Below are 17,815 nucleotides of genomic sequence, written 5' to 3'. Positions count from 1 at the left end.
GAGGGAGAAACTGAAAACAAGATGTGCAAGCCTTCACAGTATTGGAGAATTGCCGAGCGCTGACCTGTTCAAGGCCCAGTCTAGGCCCACAGGGGTATGGTGGTGAGCTGACAAGGGCCTGCTCTCCCTGGGCTCCCAGGAGGCACGTGCAATACACACTGAAGAATGCTTCAGAAATGAAGCAGGGTGACTAGATAAGCTGCGTCAAGAGGTCCTGACTGCCAAGTAATGTTTGAACAGAAATGTGCATTCTGAGAGGGCAGGGGAGGAGAGAAGGGCTCAGGACAGGAACCCTGGCCACCAAAGGTGGCAGAAGAAGCCTGAGTAAAACCAGACTTCCAAGGAGGCCTTTGTGAGCAGAATAAACAAGGGCTAGTTGACTGGGTAAGAAGTCCAAAGTGCAGAGGGCAGCTCGGGCCTTGTAGCCTGGGAAGGAATTTGAACTTTATTCTAGGTTTGATGAGAAGCCGTGGGGAGCTCTGAGCACAGGCATGCTGGGATCATATTTTTGTTTAAACAAAACAATAGCAGAATTGTGGTGTTGTGCTGGGAATAGACTTGGGGGTCAAAAGCAGAAGCAGGGGTTGGGATTTTGGAGGTGATGCCTACAGTGGTGGCAAGCTGGCTGTTCAGGGAGGTAATGAAGCCCAGGGAAGGGGAGAGAGGATTCTCCAGGTGGGTGCTGTCGCCAGGAAGGGGGAGGCAGGGTTTGGTGGTAGGAATCCAGGGTTGTTGTAGGGATGTGTCAGGTGGGGATGCCTTTGGGAAGTAAGTCCAAGTCCGAGTATGGAGTAACCAGTTGGAGACATCAGATAGGAGTGGTTAAAAGATCGTGGCTGGAAATACAAGTCTTGGAAACGTCAGCAGATGGAGGCATGGAAAGCCACAGAATGGGATGGTAACTTAGCAGCTGCGTGCAGGTAGAGTGACCCTGGCAAGAGTCTTGGGGGGACATCTACACTGGGGGAGAAGAGCAGGTAGCAAAGGGAGCCAAGAAGGAGTGACCGGAGGCTGGCAGGAAGCAGGAGAGTCCTTGAGGGCCTAAGCACAAGCATTTTAAGAGGAGGAGGAGGGGGCTGGGGTTTGGCTCCGTGGTGGAGCGCTTGCCTGGTATATGGAAGGCTCTGGGTTTGGTTCTCAGCACTGCAAATAAATACATAAAATAAAGGTCCATCTACAACTAAAAAACACACATATGTATATGGAGAAGGAGGGGCCAGCTGTGCGGAAGCTGCTGCGGAATCCGAGAAGATCTGGGAGCAAGTGACCAGTAGGTTGGCTGAGTGATCCTGGCTGATGATCTGGACAGAGCTCACTTCAGCTCAGGGGCAGGGTCAGAAGCCCTTACCGGGGAAGAGGGAAAGGGAATAGAGGCAATTAAAATGACCCCGGCCAGCGAGAGAGTTCAGGGGTGGTGAACAGAGTCCGGAGGACCCCAGCCAGGCCTCTTCTGTCCTTTGCTGCTGCTCATGCAGGCTCCGGGACTCTCCAGCAAAGCAAAGGGAAAGAAGAGGTTTCCTTTATTTTCTGAAACGAAAGTTCATTCAGACTCCCAGTTGCCAGAACCTGTGATCAAAGAGCTGTGTGTGCCCCTGAGGGAGAAAGGCAGCAGAATACAGAGGGAGGTGTGCTCTGCTGGGGGAAGCAGGTACCTTCCCAGCTCCATGGGGGTGAGGCCGGTGCTTCCTCATGGCAGTTCACTGGCCAGTCCTCGGCTCACTTGTTCATTCACGTCACCTACCACACTTTACAAGGCTGCCTGTGTACCTGGCCATGAGCTGGGTGGTGCAGAGGTTGCCCTGACCCCTGACCCAGTCTGGTGGGAGAGCCAGACACCTAAGCAGACAGTCGCATCCCAGGGCACTGGGGGCTCCAAGGGAAGAGTACAGAGCAGGGGCAGGCAGGGAGGGGTGCCCCAGAGCCCTGGTCAGCTGGCATCCGGCCTACCTGGAGCAGCATCCTGGGTGGAGGTTGATGGCAGGTGGGTCCCACCTGGGCAGTCTGCAGAAGGGCTGAGGGAGGGGGTGAGGGGTGATGACCAGGCCCTGCTGCCATGCCACACGGCTGTCCCTGCCCCTGCTCCTGGGGGAGCTGAAACTGCATGGAAGGTCCCCAGGGGTGCCCTGAAAATAAATTAATGAAGAGGATGGCTGCCGTGGTTCACGTGTCCCCAAGCCTGGCCCTTCCCTCACCCATTTATCTCCTGGGATCTGAGGGCCAAGCCCCCAGAATCCATCCATCCTTTTAAGACCCTGGGTTCTGGCCCATCTCCCTCAGGCCAAGGGTCCAGGCCCCAGTCCCCCTCCTCCAGGCCCAGCCTCCTCCCTCAGACCCAGGGTCCAGGCCCAGTGCCTACCCCCTCAGCCCCTTCTGTCCTAGTGACACAGCACTCCAGCTTCCCAGCCCTGCCTGCTGGTTCCATTGTCCGGTTCTGTCTCCCCATGTGGGAGGCTGTGGTTGGGACTTTCAGCCCCGCCCTTGACCCTTCAGGAAATCGAACTCTGGGCTTGAGCGGCTTTAAGACCAGTCCCAGCCCCTCCTCTCCCCCACCCCGCCCGGGTTGTCCCCTTAAAATACCCGGGATCCCTATGGCAACAGGCGCCGGCGACAGGTGCGGGTGTTATTTACGGGTCGATCCCGAAATAGCCCGGAGGGCGAGGGGATGGGCGGGCGGGGCGAGGCCGGCGGACGGACCAGCGGGCGGAGGCCGAGCGGGAGGCCGAGCAGAGCCGACGGGTCGAGGCGTTGCGGAGCTGGGGTCGGCGCGGCGCCGAGGCAGGAGAGCGAGCGGGGCCCCTGCCCAGGAGGCCGGGGTGGGAGGCCCGAGGGGGGCGCGAGGCCTGGAGCTGAGCCAAGAGCCCTCGCAGCCTGGCAGGCCCTGGGAGCCCGGGGGAGGGGGAGCAGAGTGATCGCAAAGGGACTGAGTCCCTTCTGGGTCCCAAGAGTCCCGTGAAGTCCAGGATACCTTGCCCCTGGTTTCTGAGCCTCAGTGAGGACCACAGCTCCTCAAGCTGAACCCAGGGGGGATTCGCGATTCCCCTCTGAGCAGCGGGCGTACCCCAGACTCCTTTATGAACGCCCAGCCACGGTCCCTTCTGGACCTCGGCAGGGAGTATCGGGCTTCTTGGATCTTTTGAGCAACTAGGGGAGACTCCGTTTCCCTTTTGCTGAATTCCAGGGGACCCCCAGAATTCCTCTGAATCCCGCTGATCTGCTGTGAATGCTGGGGCTCCCTGGCTTCTCTGAGACCCAGACCTAGCTCTTCCCCTTCTGTTCCCCAGAGGGGCCCCAAGTCCTCCCTCCTCAAACTCTGAGCCCAGAGGATCCGGGGCCACATCTCAAACACACAGCAGGGCTCAGCTCCCTTTTCTGGGCACCCCAGACTCGGAGCCCTAGTGGAGACCCCAGAGGAGTGCCTCTGAGCTCCGGTGGGTGCTCGGTTCTCCTGCCACTGCACCCCCAGGCGCCCCCCTGGTGAGGTGAGCCTCAGGACCCCTGCCTTCTCAGGGCCTGGTTCTCTGCTGAGTTCCGGGAGCAGCCCCGGCTCCTCCTGGGAGGCTTCCCCTGCCTGGGGTCTAGGTTTCTCAACTTCCGAGCCCCGAGGGCACCTGACTCCACCATCTGAGGTTCAGCTCTTCCTCTCTCATCATCCAGCACCCACTGAGCCCCGGCTCCCTTCAAGGTCCCAGGCTGTGCCAGGCCCCTCCTCCCGCCCCTCAGGACCCCTCCTCAGCTCTGCCTGCTTGGACCTCCCTGAGCCCCATCTGCAGCCAGGATGATGATGTGGTCCAACTTCTTCATGCAAGAGGAGGACCGGAGGCGGGCCGCTGCAGGCCGGCGGCGGGCCCAGGGGCAGAAGGGAGTCCTCCTGACACCAGAGCAAGAGGGGAAGATTAAGCTGGTGCTGCTGGTGGTCTCCATAGGTGCCACACTGGCCGTGCTGGCCGTGGGCACAGAGTTCTGGGTGGAGCTCAACACCTACAAGGCCAACAGCAGTGCCGTCTGTGACGCCGCCCACCTGGGACTGTGGAAGGTGTGCACCAAGCGACTGTGGCTGGCGGATGTGCCCGAGGGCCGTGAGACCTGTGGCCCTGCCGAGCTGCCTGGAGGTGAGAGGCCATGCCCTGACCCAGGTAGAGAGACTGAGAAAGCCACGCCCCAGAAAGAACCTGGGCCCCCAGGAGAGAGCTTGCACCCCAGAAAGACCTGGGCACAGATCTGCCTGGGCTCTCAGAGACAGACGAGGGCACCCAGACCTGGCCCATGTTCCTAACTGGCTTGTCCCCAGGGGACCTGTGCGTCAGAGCTTGTCTTCCGGCCTGTACCCCATTACCAGCCTGTGCCCCCACACCCAGCTGGTGTCTTCAGAGAGCCTGAGCACTTCTGACAGCACATCCCCACTCACACCCCCGAGATGCCTGCACCCCTGTGCATGTGCCCACAGAGAGCCTGCGTCCCAGACAGTCTTCCCCCTGGAGACAGACGGACTCCCTGGCTGCGAGCTCTGGGCAGACAGACCGCCCTGCTGCCCACCCCAGTGTAGAATCTGTGCAGGTTCACTCCCTGTGAATTTGCCAAATGAAGGGCCTTGTGCTCTGGCACCATTCATTCCTGCCCCTCTCCCCTCTGGAGGCCTGACTGTAGCTCTGGCCCTTCTCACTTTCTCTGCAGACTCTCCACGCCCCTCGCCTTCCCTACAGTAGTTCTTTCATTGCAGCTGTGCCAGAGGGCTGTCCCTTAGCTCTCACATGCCATGCCTTTTACCTGTCCCAGCAGGCCTTCTTCATGAGAACTGGGCAGGAGCGCACTTCTCTACCCACCCAAAGAAAACATCTTAGGCATCTCCCCTCTGTCCATTCAGGATGCCACCTGTGTGATTGCCCATGTGGGGTATCCAGCAATGCCATCCACAGAATGCCCCACAATCGCAGCATCCCTCAGAAAGGATCCTGCCCTTCTGGGCTCCAGATGGGGTTTCTGTCCTCTGTTACTTCTCCAGGTGGATTTATCCATAGGGTCCAAATAAGGCTGTCCTAAGCCTTTCCTAGCAAGTGGGCACCAGGCATCCTCTGCTGTCCAGAAGACCATCTTAGTCACATCACTTCTGTAGATGAGCTGTCACCCCTCAGGGTCTTGAGCAGGGTGATCTCAAGCTTCCGCCAAGCGGGATTCCCCAGTAATAAAAATATGAGATGAGTACGCAGTTCCTGGCTCTGTTCTAGAGAGTCGATGTGCATGGATTCATCAGCTGTCCTGCCAGCCCCGTGAGTAGTTATCATCAGGTCCGTTCCACCGAGGGCAACCAGGAGGCGCGAGGGACCTCAGTGGCTCAGCCTGTGAACCGGGCGAGTTACGTGGGGTTTGAATCTTGGCTATCCCTGCTCCTGAGAGCCGTGCTGCTGTGTCCCACCTCACTCGTCCATAAGGAGTTTCCATGGCTCCTCACTATGCCAGAGGGGTGTCCTGACCTCACTAAAAAGAAGATGGGGCTCCTCACATCTCTTGCTGTCCCCTCTGGTGGCCAGGAGGGACTTGCCCTCCTTATAGGGCTCTGACCATCACCCGTGCAGGACCTCTCAGAGTCTCCTTATGTCTGAGAAGTGGAATGACTCATGTCCCTTGGCGGTGACAGCTGCCTCACACCCGTGGTTTTTCAGATGGGATTTGCCATATCCCCTGGGGGTCAAGAAGCCAGAAGTCCTGAGTCATTCCTAGCCAGAGTGGGACACCCCACAGCCCACACTGCCCCAGCAGGACCTTCACCCTTCCCTAGGGATGTAGGCTTCTCCACCCGCTGCACCCCACCCTGTGGCAGGAAGCACCGTACCCTTGCCGCTGCAGGATCAGGATCGTACCTGTCACTACCCCTTGCTGGACACTGCATGTCCCTCCCCTCCCCCAGTGCTCCAGGGGGCGCCCACTCTAGCTCACTGGACGCAGGGGTGTCTCTCGTCCCTCCATATCCTCTTCACTTCTGCAGGCCGCATGGTCCCCCTCGGGGGTCCTTTACTCCTGTGGGTCTCACACCTCCCCCTCCCTAGCCTCAGTTTCCCCACCTGTAGAACAAGAGCGTTCTGACTGGGAGAACCCTGAGGGGAGATCTGCCTCTAAAATGCAGTTCAGAAAGTTCTTTTCCTTTGTTAAAGTTTCTCGGACACAAAATACACAACATCAAACGAATCCCACTCCCAGGTTCAGGTCCTCAGATCATGACCCGGAAGATCCTTCCTGTGCTGTGTTTAATAACCTGGTTCTTTTTCACTCCTTCCTGACTCAGCTCTTTCAGGTGTTTGACAACGCATTCGACCTGGAGAGCAGAGTCAGTTTCTACACACCTGTGTGTGTTGACTTGCATAAATGATGTCATGCTGTAGATTTTATCCTGCTCTTTAATCAGCTTCATTCGACTTTCCTTGCTCAACACCCTCTCTCAAGTCTTCCCGCCTTTGTTATCGTAGTTCATGGCTACTGCGTTCTGCAGAGCTTTCCACAGGGAGTGTCCCCTCATGTATATGACTGTCCTTGAGAGAGAGACACCTGGGTCATTCCTGCGCTGTTATTTATAAATGATGCCGCAGTGAACACCCACACCTGTGTCCCTGTATGTGCTTTTTCCTGGGTGCAGACCCAGAAATGAAACAGCCAGGTCCCGGGGTATCAACCTCGCTCAGGCGTCACGCCGCGAGGGGGACATGTTCTGAGCAATGCATCCTTAGTGGATTTCGTTGTTGTGAGATCATCGCAGAGTGTGCTCACTCAGGCTCGGAGGACTACGACCTTGCTGGGTGAGGTCATCTTAAGGACCTCCGTCCTACAGGGGCCCATTCTCCACTGATGGCCATCATGGAGCGCTGGACTGTGACACACTCCATAAAGCGTGTCTGGTCCTTCCCCCAAAGCCCAGGACAGCCTCACTGCTGGTTGTTTCCGCTTGCTGCTGCCCTTTTAATATTCACCCATCTAATTGATCCAAAGTGGCCCCTCCTTGCTGGCTCAAGTGCGTTTCTCTGGCTCCTGCTGGAGCGGAGCTCTTCCTGTGCCGCGGGTTCTCCAGGCTCCTCTGCTGCCAGCGGCCAGGCGGGGCTTGTGCCCTGTGCAGAGGGGCGCCTCGGACAGCAGCCTGCAGGGGCTCTTTGGATTCAGGTGGGAGGGAGGACCCCCTCTTCTGTTAGCCTCCCACGACCTGCTTCTTGGTGCCCTTTGTTGAGTAAAGTGGCTGTCCCTCTCTAATCCCACTTGACCCTCAACAAACCTGCAGGAAGGAGCCAGGAAAGAGATTATCACCTCCTGTTAAAGAGGAAGCACCGGACGCCCAGAGACAGTTAATGGCCCACTTGAGGCCATGGATCTAGTCCTCTGCAGGGGCGGGAATCCCCGGGCGGCCTGGGCTGCCAAGAGGCGTTTCCCTCTCCTCGGCACCAGGGATGCTAAGGCCCTCTTTTAAGGCCCCTCTGAGCTCTGTTAAGGGTCCACCCTGGAAAGACACACAGCGCCTGACGTCACCTCCCTCCCCCTTCTCTCTCCTGCTCTCACAGAAGCAAACTGCACCTACTTTAAATTCTTCACCACGGGGGAGAACGCCCGCATCTTCCAGAGAACCACAAAGAAAGGTGAGCAGGTTTCACGCTGTGACGAGGGTCTGGGTGCTGGCCACGCTCAGGGACGGCTGGTGGCAGCGCTCCTCCGCCACTCTGCCCGGGGTGATGGGCTCAGCTCTGGGGTCCGTGGACGCCCGTCTCTGGGAACTGGTGGTGCAGATTCTCCAGACCCTGGGCCTGATGCTGTGACCCCTCACCTTGCCCAAGCCACAGGCCACGTGACTGGGCAGTCCCTCTCTGAGGACAGCACTCTAGCATCTCATGAACGGGCGCTTGGGATCGGTAAGCCCCACCCTGGGCATTATGTCCGGATGACCTCCAGTCCTTGGCATGACTGCAGGGCACAAGCGTGTCTTCCTCCTCCGCAGGAGATAACAAGCCCAGAGAAGGTAGAAGCAAGCTCGCCCAGGAAGTGGCAGAGGCAGGATTCGAACCCAAACAAATCTTACTGTAGAAGGGCACTGCCCAGAATCCCCTGTGGAGATGAAAATGCTCTACTTTGGGACCCATCCTGCACACTTGGCATGTGGCTGCTGTCACAGGGGAGTGTTGAATTTTGTTCCATTTGTCACGTTAAAAGTAAAAGCCCACGTGTGGTTAGCAGCTGCCACCGCGCTGGACCATGCCCCTCTGAGGACTTTGTCCTTTCTGCTCTAAGCACGGGGTGTCCCCACCAGCACAGGGATTGGGATCCTGACATGAATCTGGCTTCTATAAGGATTTCATGAGACAAGGCTTCTAGAGGCTTCCAGAGCCCAGGGCTTGCAGTGACCCCTCACTACCTGTAAGCAGTGGTTCCCGGCCTTCTCCACCTGTTCTGTCTCACCTCCGTGCTGGGTGAGCACAGTGGGGTCACTGTGTACTTCTGGGACGGTGGCATCATCCTGGTGCTCACCTGTGGCCCACCTGTGTGTGCCAAGCACACGGCCCACCCAAGTAGGGTTCTGGGCCATTCCCCTGTAATGTACAAATGATGACCAGACGATAGTAATGATCAGTAATGATCACATCTCCTTCTAAAACCCAGGCTTTGTGCCTTCTGCTCTGTGGCCTTAAGCAAGTAACTGACCCTCTCTGAGTCTTAGTTTCTTCAACAGGATAGTTATTGGACTGGACTGGGCAACCGACTTGACAACTTTTCTACAGTCCTGAATCATCCATCTTCCTGACCCTGGGCCCCTGTAAAGGAAACCTCTTGTTCTCTCTCTCTGATCTCTGCTTCTCCCCTCTCCCCTTGCAGAGGTGAACATCGCCGCTGCGGTGATAGCCGTGCTGGGCCTGGTGGTCATGGCCTTGGGCTGTCTCTGTGTCATCATGGTGCTCAGTAAAGGTGCCGAGTTCCTGCTCCGAGTTGGAGCTGTCTGCTTTGTCCTCTCAGGTGAGGGCGGAGAGCCTGGGCGGAGGGCATTGCATGCTGGGAGGGGGATCCCCAAGAATTACAATTGCATGCTGGGAAGCGGGGTCTGTACACACAATTGCATGCTGGGAGGTGGGATCTCCATGCACTGCTGCATGCTGGGATTTGAGGGGAGCCCAAGGGCCATGATGGGCTCAAAGATGGAGGAATTCCAAGCCCTTTTGTTGGCTGAGGATTGGGCAGTCTACAAATACCATTTTGATCTGGACCTGAGTCTCCAAGGATTGTTGCATGCTTAGGGGTGGGAACCCCAAGCACTGCCGCATGCCAGGAGCAGGAGGGAGCCCCAGGGCCCTAGAAGTCTCAGCCACAGGACAGCTCCAAGCCTGTTGCTAGCTTGGACTACTCCCCAAATACCTTTTTGGGTTTGGACCTGGAATCCCAGCACTGTTGTATCGTGGGGTGGGGAGGTCTGCAGGCACTGCTGTGTGCTCTGATGTTGGGAAACCCAAGGGCTGTATCAGGCTCAAAGGTGGCAGAGTTCAAGCCTGGTGGTTGGCTGGGATTTGGAGGATCTCCACACAGGCCTTGAGATTTGGACCTGGGGCCTGGGGTCTGCAAGGACTCTTGCATTTTTGGAGTTGAAGGTCCAGAAAAAATACTGCATCATAGGAAATGTGGCCCTTGACAGTAACAAAGACTTCAGTTTATTGTACATCTAGCTCAGATTACCCAGGCCTGCTGCTGTGTTTAACTGCATAACCATCACCTCTGCATTAACCTATGTTCACGAGCATCCTGTGCATCCCAAACTTACACAAAGACAGCTAGCTTAGAATAAAGTTACTTTTAAGTAATGCCAGCACTGTTTTTACAAAAAGAAAAGCTTCACATGATGGTTGCACCAGACTTTTTTGCAAAAAAAAAAAAATTAATAATAATAATAATTGGCATAAAATCCATGACAATTATGTGGAGAAATTCGGTAGGTAGAGCTTACTGTTCTTCATTCTGTAGTTGAGAACACTGAAGCTCAGAAGAGGCAGGTGAGTTTTTCAGACTCACACAGTGAGGACAGAGGTGGGCTTGAGCCTGGGCCACCTTCTCCAAGCTCGCCTCTCTCACTGCACACACTTGGCACCTCGGGGAGTACTTTCCTGAGGTGTGGGCTCAGCACGGTATGGTGAGACGAAGGCACAGCCGGGGAGTCAGTGGTCAGCTTTTGTCTCAGTCTGGGTCCTGAATCAGTATTTGACCCTGGGAAAGTTCCATTCATCTTCTGGGCCTTAGTTGCCTTGTTGAATCAAACTTTTCTCAGGTGGAAAGAAAAATCATTGATTACACTTCCTTTCTTTGAGTGTTTATGAGCATCTACTATGATCCAGGCATGGTAGGGGCTAGAGATAGATACAAAACTAATCTGCTATCAAAGGGCCTCAATTTGGGCAGAAAAAAAGAGTATGACTAATAATTACATAAGTCATGATTCAACTGAATTGGCGATGAGAGTTACCATAAAGCATATTAAGGGGACTTTCTGTGGTGGTGGTATGTGGCAGAATAACTGATCTAGAAAGCAATAGTTGAGCTGATAATTGAAGGATGATGGGAATTATCCAAGGTACAGTGGTGACAGTTGTAATGGCAACAGGTGATGGTGATGGTGTTGGTGGTGATGGTGATGGTGTTGGTGGTGATGGTGATGGTGGTGGTGATTGATGGTAGTGGTGGTAGTGGTGGTAATGGTGATGGTGTTGGTGGTGATGGTGATGGTGTTGGTGGTGATGGTGATGGTGTTGGTGGTGATGGTGATGGTGATGGTGTTGGTGGTGATGGTAGTGGTGGTGGTGGTGATTGATGGTAGTGGTGGTAGTGGTGGTGGTGGTGGTAATGGTGGTGGTAGTGGTGGTAGTGGTGGTAGTGGTGGTAATGGTGGTGTTGGTGGTGATGGTGATGGTGTTGGTGGTGATGGTGATGGTGATGGTGTTGGTGGTGATGGTAGTGGTGGTGGTGGTGATTGATGGTAGTGGTGGTAGTGGTGGTAGTGGTGGTGGTGGTGGTAATGGTGGTGGTAGTGGTGGTAGTGGTGGTAGTGGTGGTAATGGTGGTGTTGGTGGTGATGGTGATGGTGTTGGTAGTGATGGTGATGGTGTTGGTGGTGATGGTGATGGTAGTGGTGGTAGTGGTGGTAATGGTGATGGTGTTGGTGGTGATGGTGATGGTGGTGGTGATTGATGGTAGTGGTGGTAGTGATGGTAGTGGTGGTGGTGGTGGTAATGGTGGTGATGGTGTTGGTGGTGATGTGATGGTGTTGGTGGTGATGGTGTTGGTGGTGATGGTGATGGTGTTGGTGGTGATGGTGATGGTGGTGGTGATTGATGGTAGTGGTGGTAGTGGTGGTGATGGTGGTAGTGGTGGTAATGGTGGTGGTGGTGGTAATGGTGATGGTGTTGGTGGTGATGGTGATGGTGGTGGTGATTGATGGTAGTGGTGGTAGTGGTGGTAATGGTGGTGGTGGTGGTAATGGTGGTGGTGGTGGTAATGGTGATGGTGTTGGTGGTGATGGTGATGGTGTTGGTGGTGATGGTGATGGTAGGGGTGATGGTGGTGTTATGTTCTGGTAACAGCGATGGTATGGTGGTGGTTATGGTGGCAGTTGTGATGGAGGTGGTAGGGATTATGATGGTGGTATTGTTAGTGGTGGTGGTGGTGGTAATGTTAGTGATGGTGGTGGTGGTGGTGGTGGTAGTTGTCAAGGTGATGGTGAAATAAAATGGGCAAAGGCTATAAAGCATTAGGGAAGTTTGCAGAACAGAATGAAGATCAGAGCATACATCAAGGCAAGTCTAGCAAAAGTGCACACAGTAGCCTCTATGAACACGTGAGGTAGAGGCCTGGAAGGCGTGTGGGTGCTCAAGAGCCACACAAATGGAGAAGAGTATTGCCGTGTTTTATTCGTCGCCTTAGAGATCTCCCTAGGTAGAGGGGGAAATTCAGTCATTCCCTTTCCTTCCTTTCTTCTATTTGCTAGTTCATTTAATTTACTGTGATACAATGAATAAGTGCATATCTACACATCTACACACATACATGATACATGTGTTGCACATGCGTGAACACAGCAGATGTCTGGAGGCAGTATCCTAACAGTGCAGAACGGTGCCTGTCGCCATGCTGACGAGTCTGACGACTCAGACAGGAGCCGCACAGCAACCCCACAGTTAGAAGCCATAGTCGGTGACATGAAGGACAAGGAGCGTCCCCACGAGAGTGAGCAATAAGAGCACCTGATTCCATATGGGGAGTTGGGCAGCCTGTCCGAGGCAGTGACATCAACGATGTCACATCAGAGTTAAGCAAGGAGAAGAGAGCTTGGTGAACTTGAGGTCCTGAGAGAGGGCCACTGTGACCCGCCTTGGAGAGGGGTGTGCTGGGACGGGACGGCGGGGACAGCAGGGAAAGAGCGTGTCTGGATTGGAGACCGCTTGTGATCTGGGCAAACTCTTCCCATCCCTGACTTAAGTCTCCTCACATCCAGAACTCCCTTGCTTTATTCAGATTTTCACACCCGTGACTAAAAGACCCGAGCAGAACAACCGCAGAGGAGGAAAAGTCCATTTGGGGCTCACGGTGGCAGAGGTCTCAGTCCCTAGAAGGTCAGCTCCCTTCGTCGGGGCTCGAGGGGAGGCAGGGCATCCTGGAGGAGAGTGGCTGAGGGACGCCCCGCACGTCAGGGGGACCAGGAGGCAGAGACGCCCCTCTCCAGACACAGACATCTACCCAAAGGCAGGACCCCGAAGGCACCTCCTCCAGCCTCGCCCTTGGCCCCAGTCACCACTCTGTCAACCCCACGGGGGTGAGTTCACTGAGTGGGTCGGGGCTCCCACAAGCCAATCATTTCTCCTCGAACCTCTTTCACTGTCTCACACGTGAGCTTTTGGGGGTCACCTCGCGTCAACCCTGACCTTCCAAGGGTCCACCCATCAGGTGTTCACCCTTCCTGCCGCCCTCGGAGCCTTACAGAGACCCGTCACTCCTCCTCCCTCCACTGTCCGCCCTCTGGGCCATCAGCCAGGTCTTTGCTGGGTGCCCTGCTCAGCCCCACCCCAGGGAACGTGAGTCAGAGGACACCTTACTGTGGACTGTTCAGCTCGCGGGGGCGGGCGCTGGGGCGCTCACACCTGCCTTCTCCCTGAGGGCGCCTCCAAGTGTTTTATTCGAGTGTTGGATGTGTCCTGTGGGTTGTGCAACCAGGCGGAGGCGAGGTGGCCCTGACACCAGGCGAGGTGGCCCTGACACTGTGTGGTCATGCTGGGTGTCCGGATGGGCGGTGGGCGGGGGGCGGGGGAGGTGTCTCTGTAGACAGAGAGGCAGGCACAGCAGATAGCATGTCTTTTCCTAAATGTCTGTGTCAGTGTCCTTTGAGGATTCAGGGCTGTGCCAGGTGGGCGTGTGCCCTCAGAGGGTTTAGGGCTGGGGTGAGATGGCACTAGGACAGTCTCATGTGGATCCATTGTTGTTAATCACCAGCGGTGAGGAGCTGCCACGGAGGAGAAGTAGAGTGTGAGGAAAACATGTTGTCCCTCCTCTGGGCCTCCTCTGGGCCTCCACAGGGCCTCTGCTGGGCCTCCACAGGGCCTCTGCTGGGCCTCTACTGGGCCTCCACAGGGCCTCCACTGGGTCTCCACTGGGCCTCCACAGGGCCTCCACAGGGCCTCCATAGGGGTGGAGGGCCTCCAAGAGCCTCTGCTGGGCCTCTGCTGAGCTTCCACAGGGCCTCCACTGAGCCTCCACAGGGCCTCCTCTGGGCCTCCACAGGGCCTCTGCTGGGCCTCTGCTGGGCCTCCACAGGGCCTCCACTGGGCCTCCACAGGGCCTCCATAGGGGTGGAGGGCCTCCAAGAGCCTCTGCTGGGCCTCTGCTGAGCTTCCACAGGGCCTCCACTGAGCCTCCACAGGGCCTCCTCTGGGCCCCCGCAGGGCCTGGGCTGGGCCTCCGCCCTGCCTGTGGCCAGCTGCCCACACCTCCGTCTCTGAGGAGGAAGACCCAGTCGTACTGGATTGCAGTCCTTTCTGGCAGCCTTACTTTAATCACTTCCAGATGTGGCCATGTTCTGGGGACTCGGGGTTGGGACTCCAACATGTGACCTTTAGCTGACCGTTCATCACTGGATGAAGCTCGGGGGCACGGGGACTTGGCTGGTCTCATCTGTGTGTCAAGCCCTTGTACCCGCCACCCCACTGGGGCTGCTGAATGAGCCCGTGTCAGCCCAGGGGAGGGGCTGCGCGGGCTCCAGGCTGCGTCCCCAGGCCCCAGGTTTAAAAGATGGAGGAGTCGGGTGGAGAAGGGAGGCAGTGGCCTCCGGCCCGGGGGTGCTGTCTGGCGGTTCACAAGACTCTGCAGCCCCTTTGCCACCTCGGCCCCACCCACCCTGTTCCGTCCACAGTGACCGCCCTTTCTTTCCCTCAAGTGTGCGGCCTAGGAGCCAGCTGCTCCCTCTGCTTGGAGCCAGCTGCTCAGTCTTCTGTGTGGCCTGCTCCTTTCTGTCCCTGGGCTCAAGCGGCTCTTGGTGACGCCCACCATCTGAGGCGCCCGCCCACCCTGGCCGTGGCCCCTGGTGTGAAGTTCTCCCCGCCGGGCGTCACCTTCTGAACTACCTACTCTCCCGTGTTCCCTGGGGAGGCCGCTCCCTGGCAGCCTGCAGCTGGAGACGTGCAGGACCCGAGGCTCGTCAGGCAGGACGACTCCAGACGTCCCTGAAACAGTGCTTCAGATGTGACAGGACCCTGGAGCCAACTGTGGCTACTACTGGCACGTCAGGAGCTCTGGCCGGTCAGGTGCTGCTTCCTACAGGTCCACAGGGGCCAGGTCGCAGCTTGGTCCCTTCACGGCTCTGGCCTCCTTTGCCTCTGTGCTCCCAGGGACACTCGCGTCTACAGGCCTCGGTGCCTTGGCTTAGCATCTGTCCGCTCCTGGAGAGGATGGTGGATCCGGGGCAGAGAGCCGTCACCTGCCTCCGTCTTGTGTTCTGCTGTTTCACTGTCACTCTTTAGAAAGAGTCTTCTGGGGGCAGGGTGGGTAACAAGAGATTGAACTCAGGGCCCTTCACCCCTGAGCCACGTCCCCGTTTTTCAAAATGTACTTTATTTAGAGTCAGAGTCTTGCTGAGTTGCTTAGGGCCTCACAGAGTTGCCGAGGCTGGCTTTGAACTTTCGATCCTCCTTCCTCAGCCTCCTGAGCTGCTGGGGTTACAGGCGTGTGCCATTGTGCCCGAGTCTTGGAGTCTTAATTTGAACTTTGTGTTTCTTGATTCCTGTGTTTACTTTTTGATTAAAATCACAAGGCGATGCACCCAAGATGCCAGTTGCCCTCTTACCCATTTGGAAGCATGCCGGCCAGTGGCATTAGGGACATTGGCAGCCATGCATACGAAACTCTGGGTGGAACTCTGACAACCCCTCCCCACCCCTCTGCCCACCCGTGGGCAGCACCAGGCTGCTTTCCGCCTCTGGGGACGGTCCTGTTCCTTCTCTCCACTTCCCCAGCAGGGCCTGCGATACAGGAGGTGCTCAGCCACCCCATCCACAGGAGCGCCACGGCCTCCCGTGGCAGGCGCCATGTCTGCCTAGATCTGTGCACCCTCCCGGGTACTTTAGACCGCCCGGGTAACTTGGTGCCATGTGCCTTGTCCAGCTGTCCTGTTTAAGGAAGGGTGACAAGACAAGCGGCCTCTCTCTGTCCCGCAGGCCTGCTGCTCCTGGTCAGCCTGGAGGTGTTCCGCCACGCGGTGCAGGCGCTGCTGCAGGGGGCCGCCCCCGAGCCTGGCCTGGTCCCGCGCCTGTCCTACGAGTATTCCTGGTCCCTGGGCTGCGGCGTGGCGGCCGGCCTGGTCCTGCTGCTGGGCGGGGGCTGCTTCCTGCTGCTCTCCCTGCCTTCCTGGCCCTGGGGGTCGCTGTGCCCCAAGCAAGGACCCCCGGCCACCTAGAGGCTCCGGTGTGCCTCCCAGGCCTGCGTGACCCCTTCCTCCAGCAGCCCGGAAGACCTGCCCGTCCCCTGGAGGACTGGCCCTCCCTGGGCCCCCGCACCTGCTCCCACCAGCACCTTCTCCTCTGGGAACACGCTCTTCTCGGTGGCTGACTTGGTGTCCTGGGGTGGGACAGGAAGAGGCTTTCTGCACCTGAGGGTTCCCTGGGGGGGGCTGGTGGACCTGATGGGGAGACTGAGGCTGGGGTGGGGTGGGGTCTCGGAGGGGGTCGGGCCTTCCTTTTCCAGGTCTGGACTGGTCCCCCTGCGGAGAGACTCCTGAATCTGCAGCTCGGGTGGGATTAACTCACTGTGACTGACTGTGACCTGATTTGAGATTAAAGATTTGGAGATGTAACGGCTTTGATTTGGAGTGAGTCTGTGACGTGGCCCTGCTTTCTGGGGCAGGGCGGAGCGGCCTGTGTCCTCCCCGGAAACCCGCCATGCACACCTGTCAGCCTGGAGTCCCGCGGGAGCCCAGGGACGTGGAGACAGGAGTGACGTGGGTGACGGTCGACTCGTGTCCCCACGCTGGGGCCCGACCCACAGTGCCTCAGAGTACAGCCTTGTGGGGAGAGAGGGTCAGTGGGGACCCGGTGACCAGGTGGGGGAATCCAGAAGGACCGGTGACCCTGTGAAAGGCGGATGTGGACACAGATGCACAGAGGGACAGGCACCTGAGGGTGCAGCGGAGGAGGAGGCCCGACCACCCTCCCTCCCAGCCTCGCGGGGTCCAGGGGTGGGGGACAGGGGCTGAGCACAGGCTGGGCCAGCTGTGGGGTCGTGAAAGGTCCCCGGGAAGCCTGGGGAGACTGTGGTGTCATAACAGGGGCATTCTGGGGAGGGCTTGGGAGGACAAAGGAGCAGGACAAAGGAGTGGGTGCCACAGACCACCCACCCCACTACTCACAGCGGGCATGAGTGGGCACTGTGGTCGGGGCCAGCTTCTTCCCTTAGGAGACCCCATCCATGCACCTTGCACCTCCTGTGTTCTGGGCGCTGGGCTGAGCGTCTCATGAGCATCATCTTGGCAACAGGCACAGTGCTGCTGAGCTGCCGTCCGTGGGCTGGTTGGACTGCTGTAAGCACAGTGGATCAGAGCAGGTAAGCAACTTTCTCCAAGTCACACAGATACTCAGTGGAGAAGGTGGGGTTCAAACACGGATCTTCTGCACAACCATCCTCACATGTGCCAGGAAGTGTGAAAGAGGGAGGATCGGCATCCCTGGAAACGAAGACCTCCCACCGCTATCCGTGAGCTTGGAATGGGTCACGCTAGTTACTGCACAGAGTAGTGAGGTGACGTCACCCTGGTTCAGATGGCCCATGGCCAAGGTCAGGAAGAACAAGCTCCGAGGAGCTCTTAGACGAGAGGAGACCTGGGGGACAGGCCAGACGCAGAAACACTGGCTCAGTCGGAGGCCTCGTGGGCCTGACCAACATGGTCATGTGGGGGGTCACTGCAGGGGAGACCCACGCCTGGTGAGGACCTGGGACCCCTCTGGACTGCCTTTGCAGCTTTCCCGTGTGTCTGAGATGATTCCAAAGGGGAAGTCCCTTCCCACAGACAAACCCCACCAGTGGGCCGGGAGCTGGGTCCTCCTGGGACACCTGGCATCCCTGATGCTGGAGTCCTGCGCTGGACAGCAGGCAGGAAAGTGAGCTGGACCTGCCTCCCAGCACAGCTCGGCCGGGCCACAGGGCAGCTGGTGAGCGCGGAGGTGGGGGCTCCAGCCGTGAAGCCCAGAGGGGGAAGAACCCCCGGGGAGTGGGGGCTCAGGCACGGGAGGAGCAGACGCCTAACTTGAGTCTTAGGAAGAGTAAAAGGCAGCGTTGG

At 57.5% G+C, this 17,815-nt stretch overlaps 1 protein-coding gene across 2 annotated transcripts; it reads left to right on the top strand.

Annotated features, from left to right (window-relative positions):
* Nucleotides 1–2,686: 2,686 nt before the first annotated feature.
* On the top strand, nucleotides 2,687–16,148 carry Cacng6 (calcium voltage-gated channel auxiliary subunit gamma 6). Of its 2 annotated transcripts, XM_076839044.2 has the most exons (5): nucleotides 2,687–2,775; nucleotides 3,655–4,109; nucleotides 7,536–7,610; nucleotides 8,839–8,976; nucleotides 15,702–16,148. In XM_076839044.2, the coding sequence occupies exons 2-5, from the start codon at nucleotides 3,776–3,778 to the stop codon at nucleotides 15,938–15,940; spliced, it is 786 nt and encodes a 261-aa protein (XP_076695159.2). In that variant the 5' UTR covers nucleotides 2,687–2,775; nucleotides 3,655–3,775; the 3' UTR covers nucleotides 15,941–16,148. The 2 variants fall into 2 exon arrangements, with proteins under 2 accessions (XP_076695159.2, XP_076695158.2); XM_076839043.2 differs by having other exon boundaries at nucleotides 2,689–4,109.
* Nucleotides 16,149–17,815: the final 1,667 nt, after the last annotated feature.

The sequence above is a fragment of the Callospermophilus lateralis genome, chromosome 18 (genome assembly GCF_048772815.1).
Source record: "Callospermophilus lateralis isolate mCalLat2 chromosome 18, mCalLat2.hap1, whole genome shotgun sequence".
Taxonomy (NCBI): domain Eukaryota; kingdom Metazoa; phylum Chordata; class Mammalia; order Rodentia; family Sciuridae; genus Callospermophilus; species Callospermophilus lateralis.
Note: the sequence above shows the minus strand (reverse complement) of the source record. Positions and strands in the feature narration are given on the sequence as shown.

Coding starts and splice junctions, on each gene's coding strand:
- Cacng6 (XM_076839044.2), top strand. CDS start 3,776: ATGATGATGTGGTCCAACTTCTTCATGCAAGAGGAGGACCGGAGGCGG. Junction 4,110..7,535: donor CCCTGCCGAGCTGCCTGGAG/GTGAGAGGCCAT, acceptor CTGCTCTCACAG/AAGCAAACTGCACCTACTTT. Junction 8,977..15,701: donor TGTCTGCTTTGTCCTCTCAG/GTGAGGGCGGAG, acceptor TCTGTCCCGCAG/GCCTGCTGCTCCTGGTCAGC.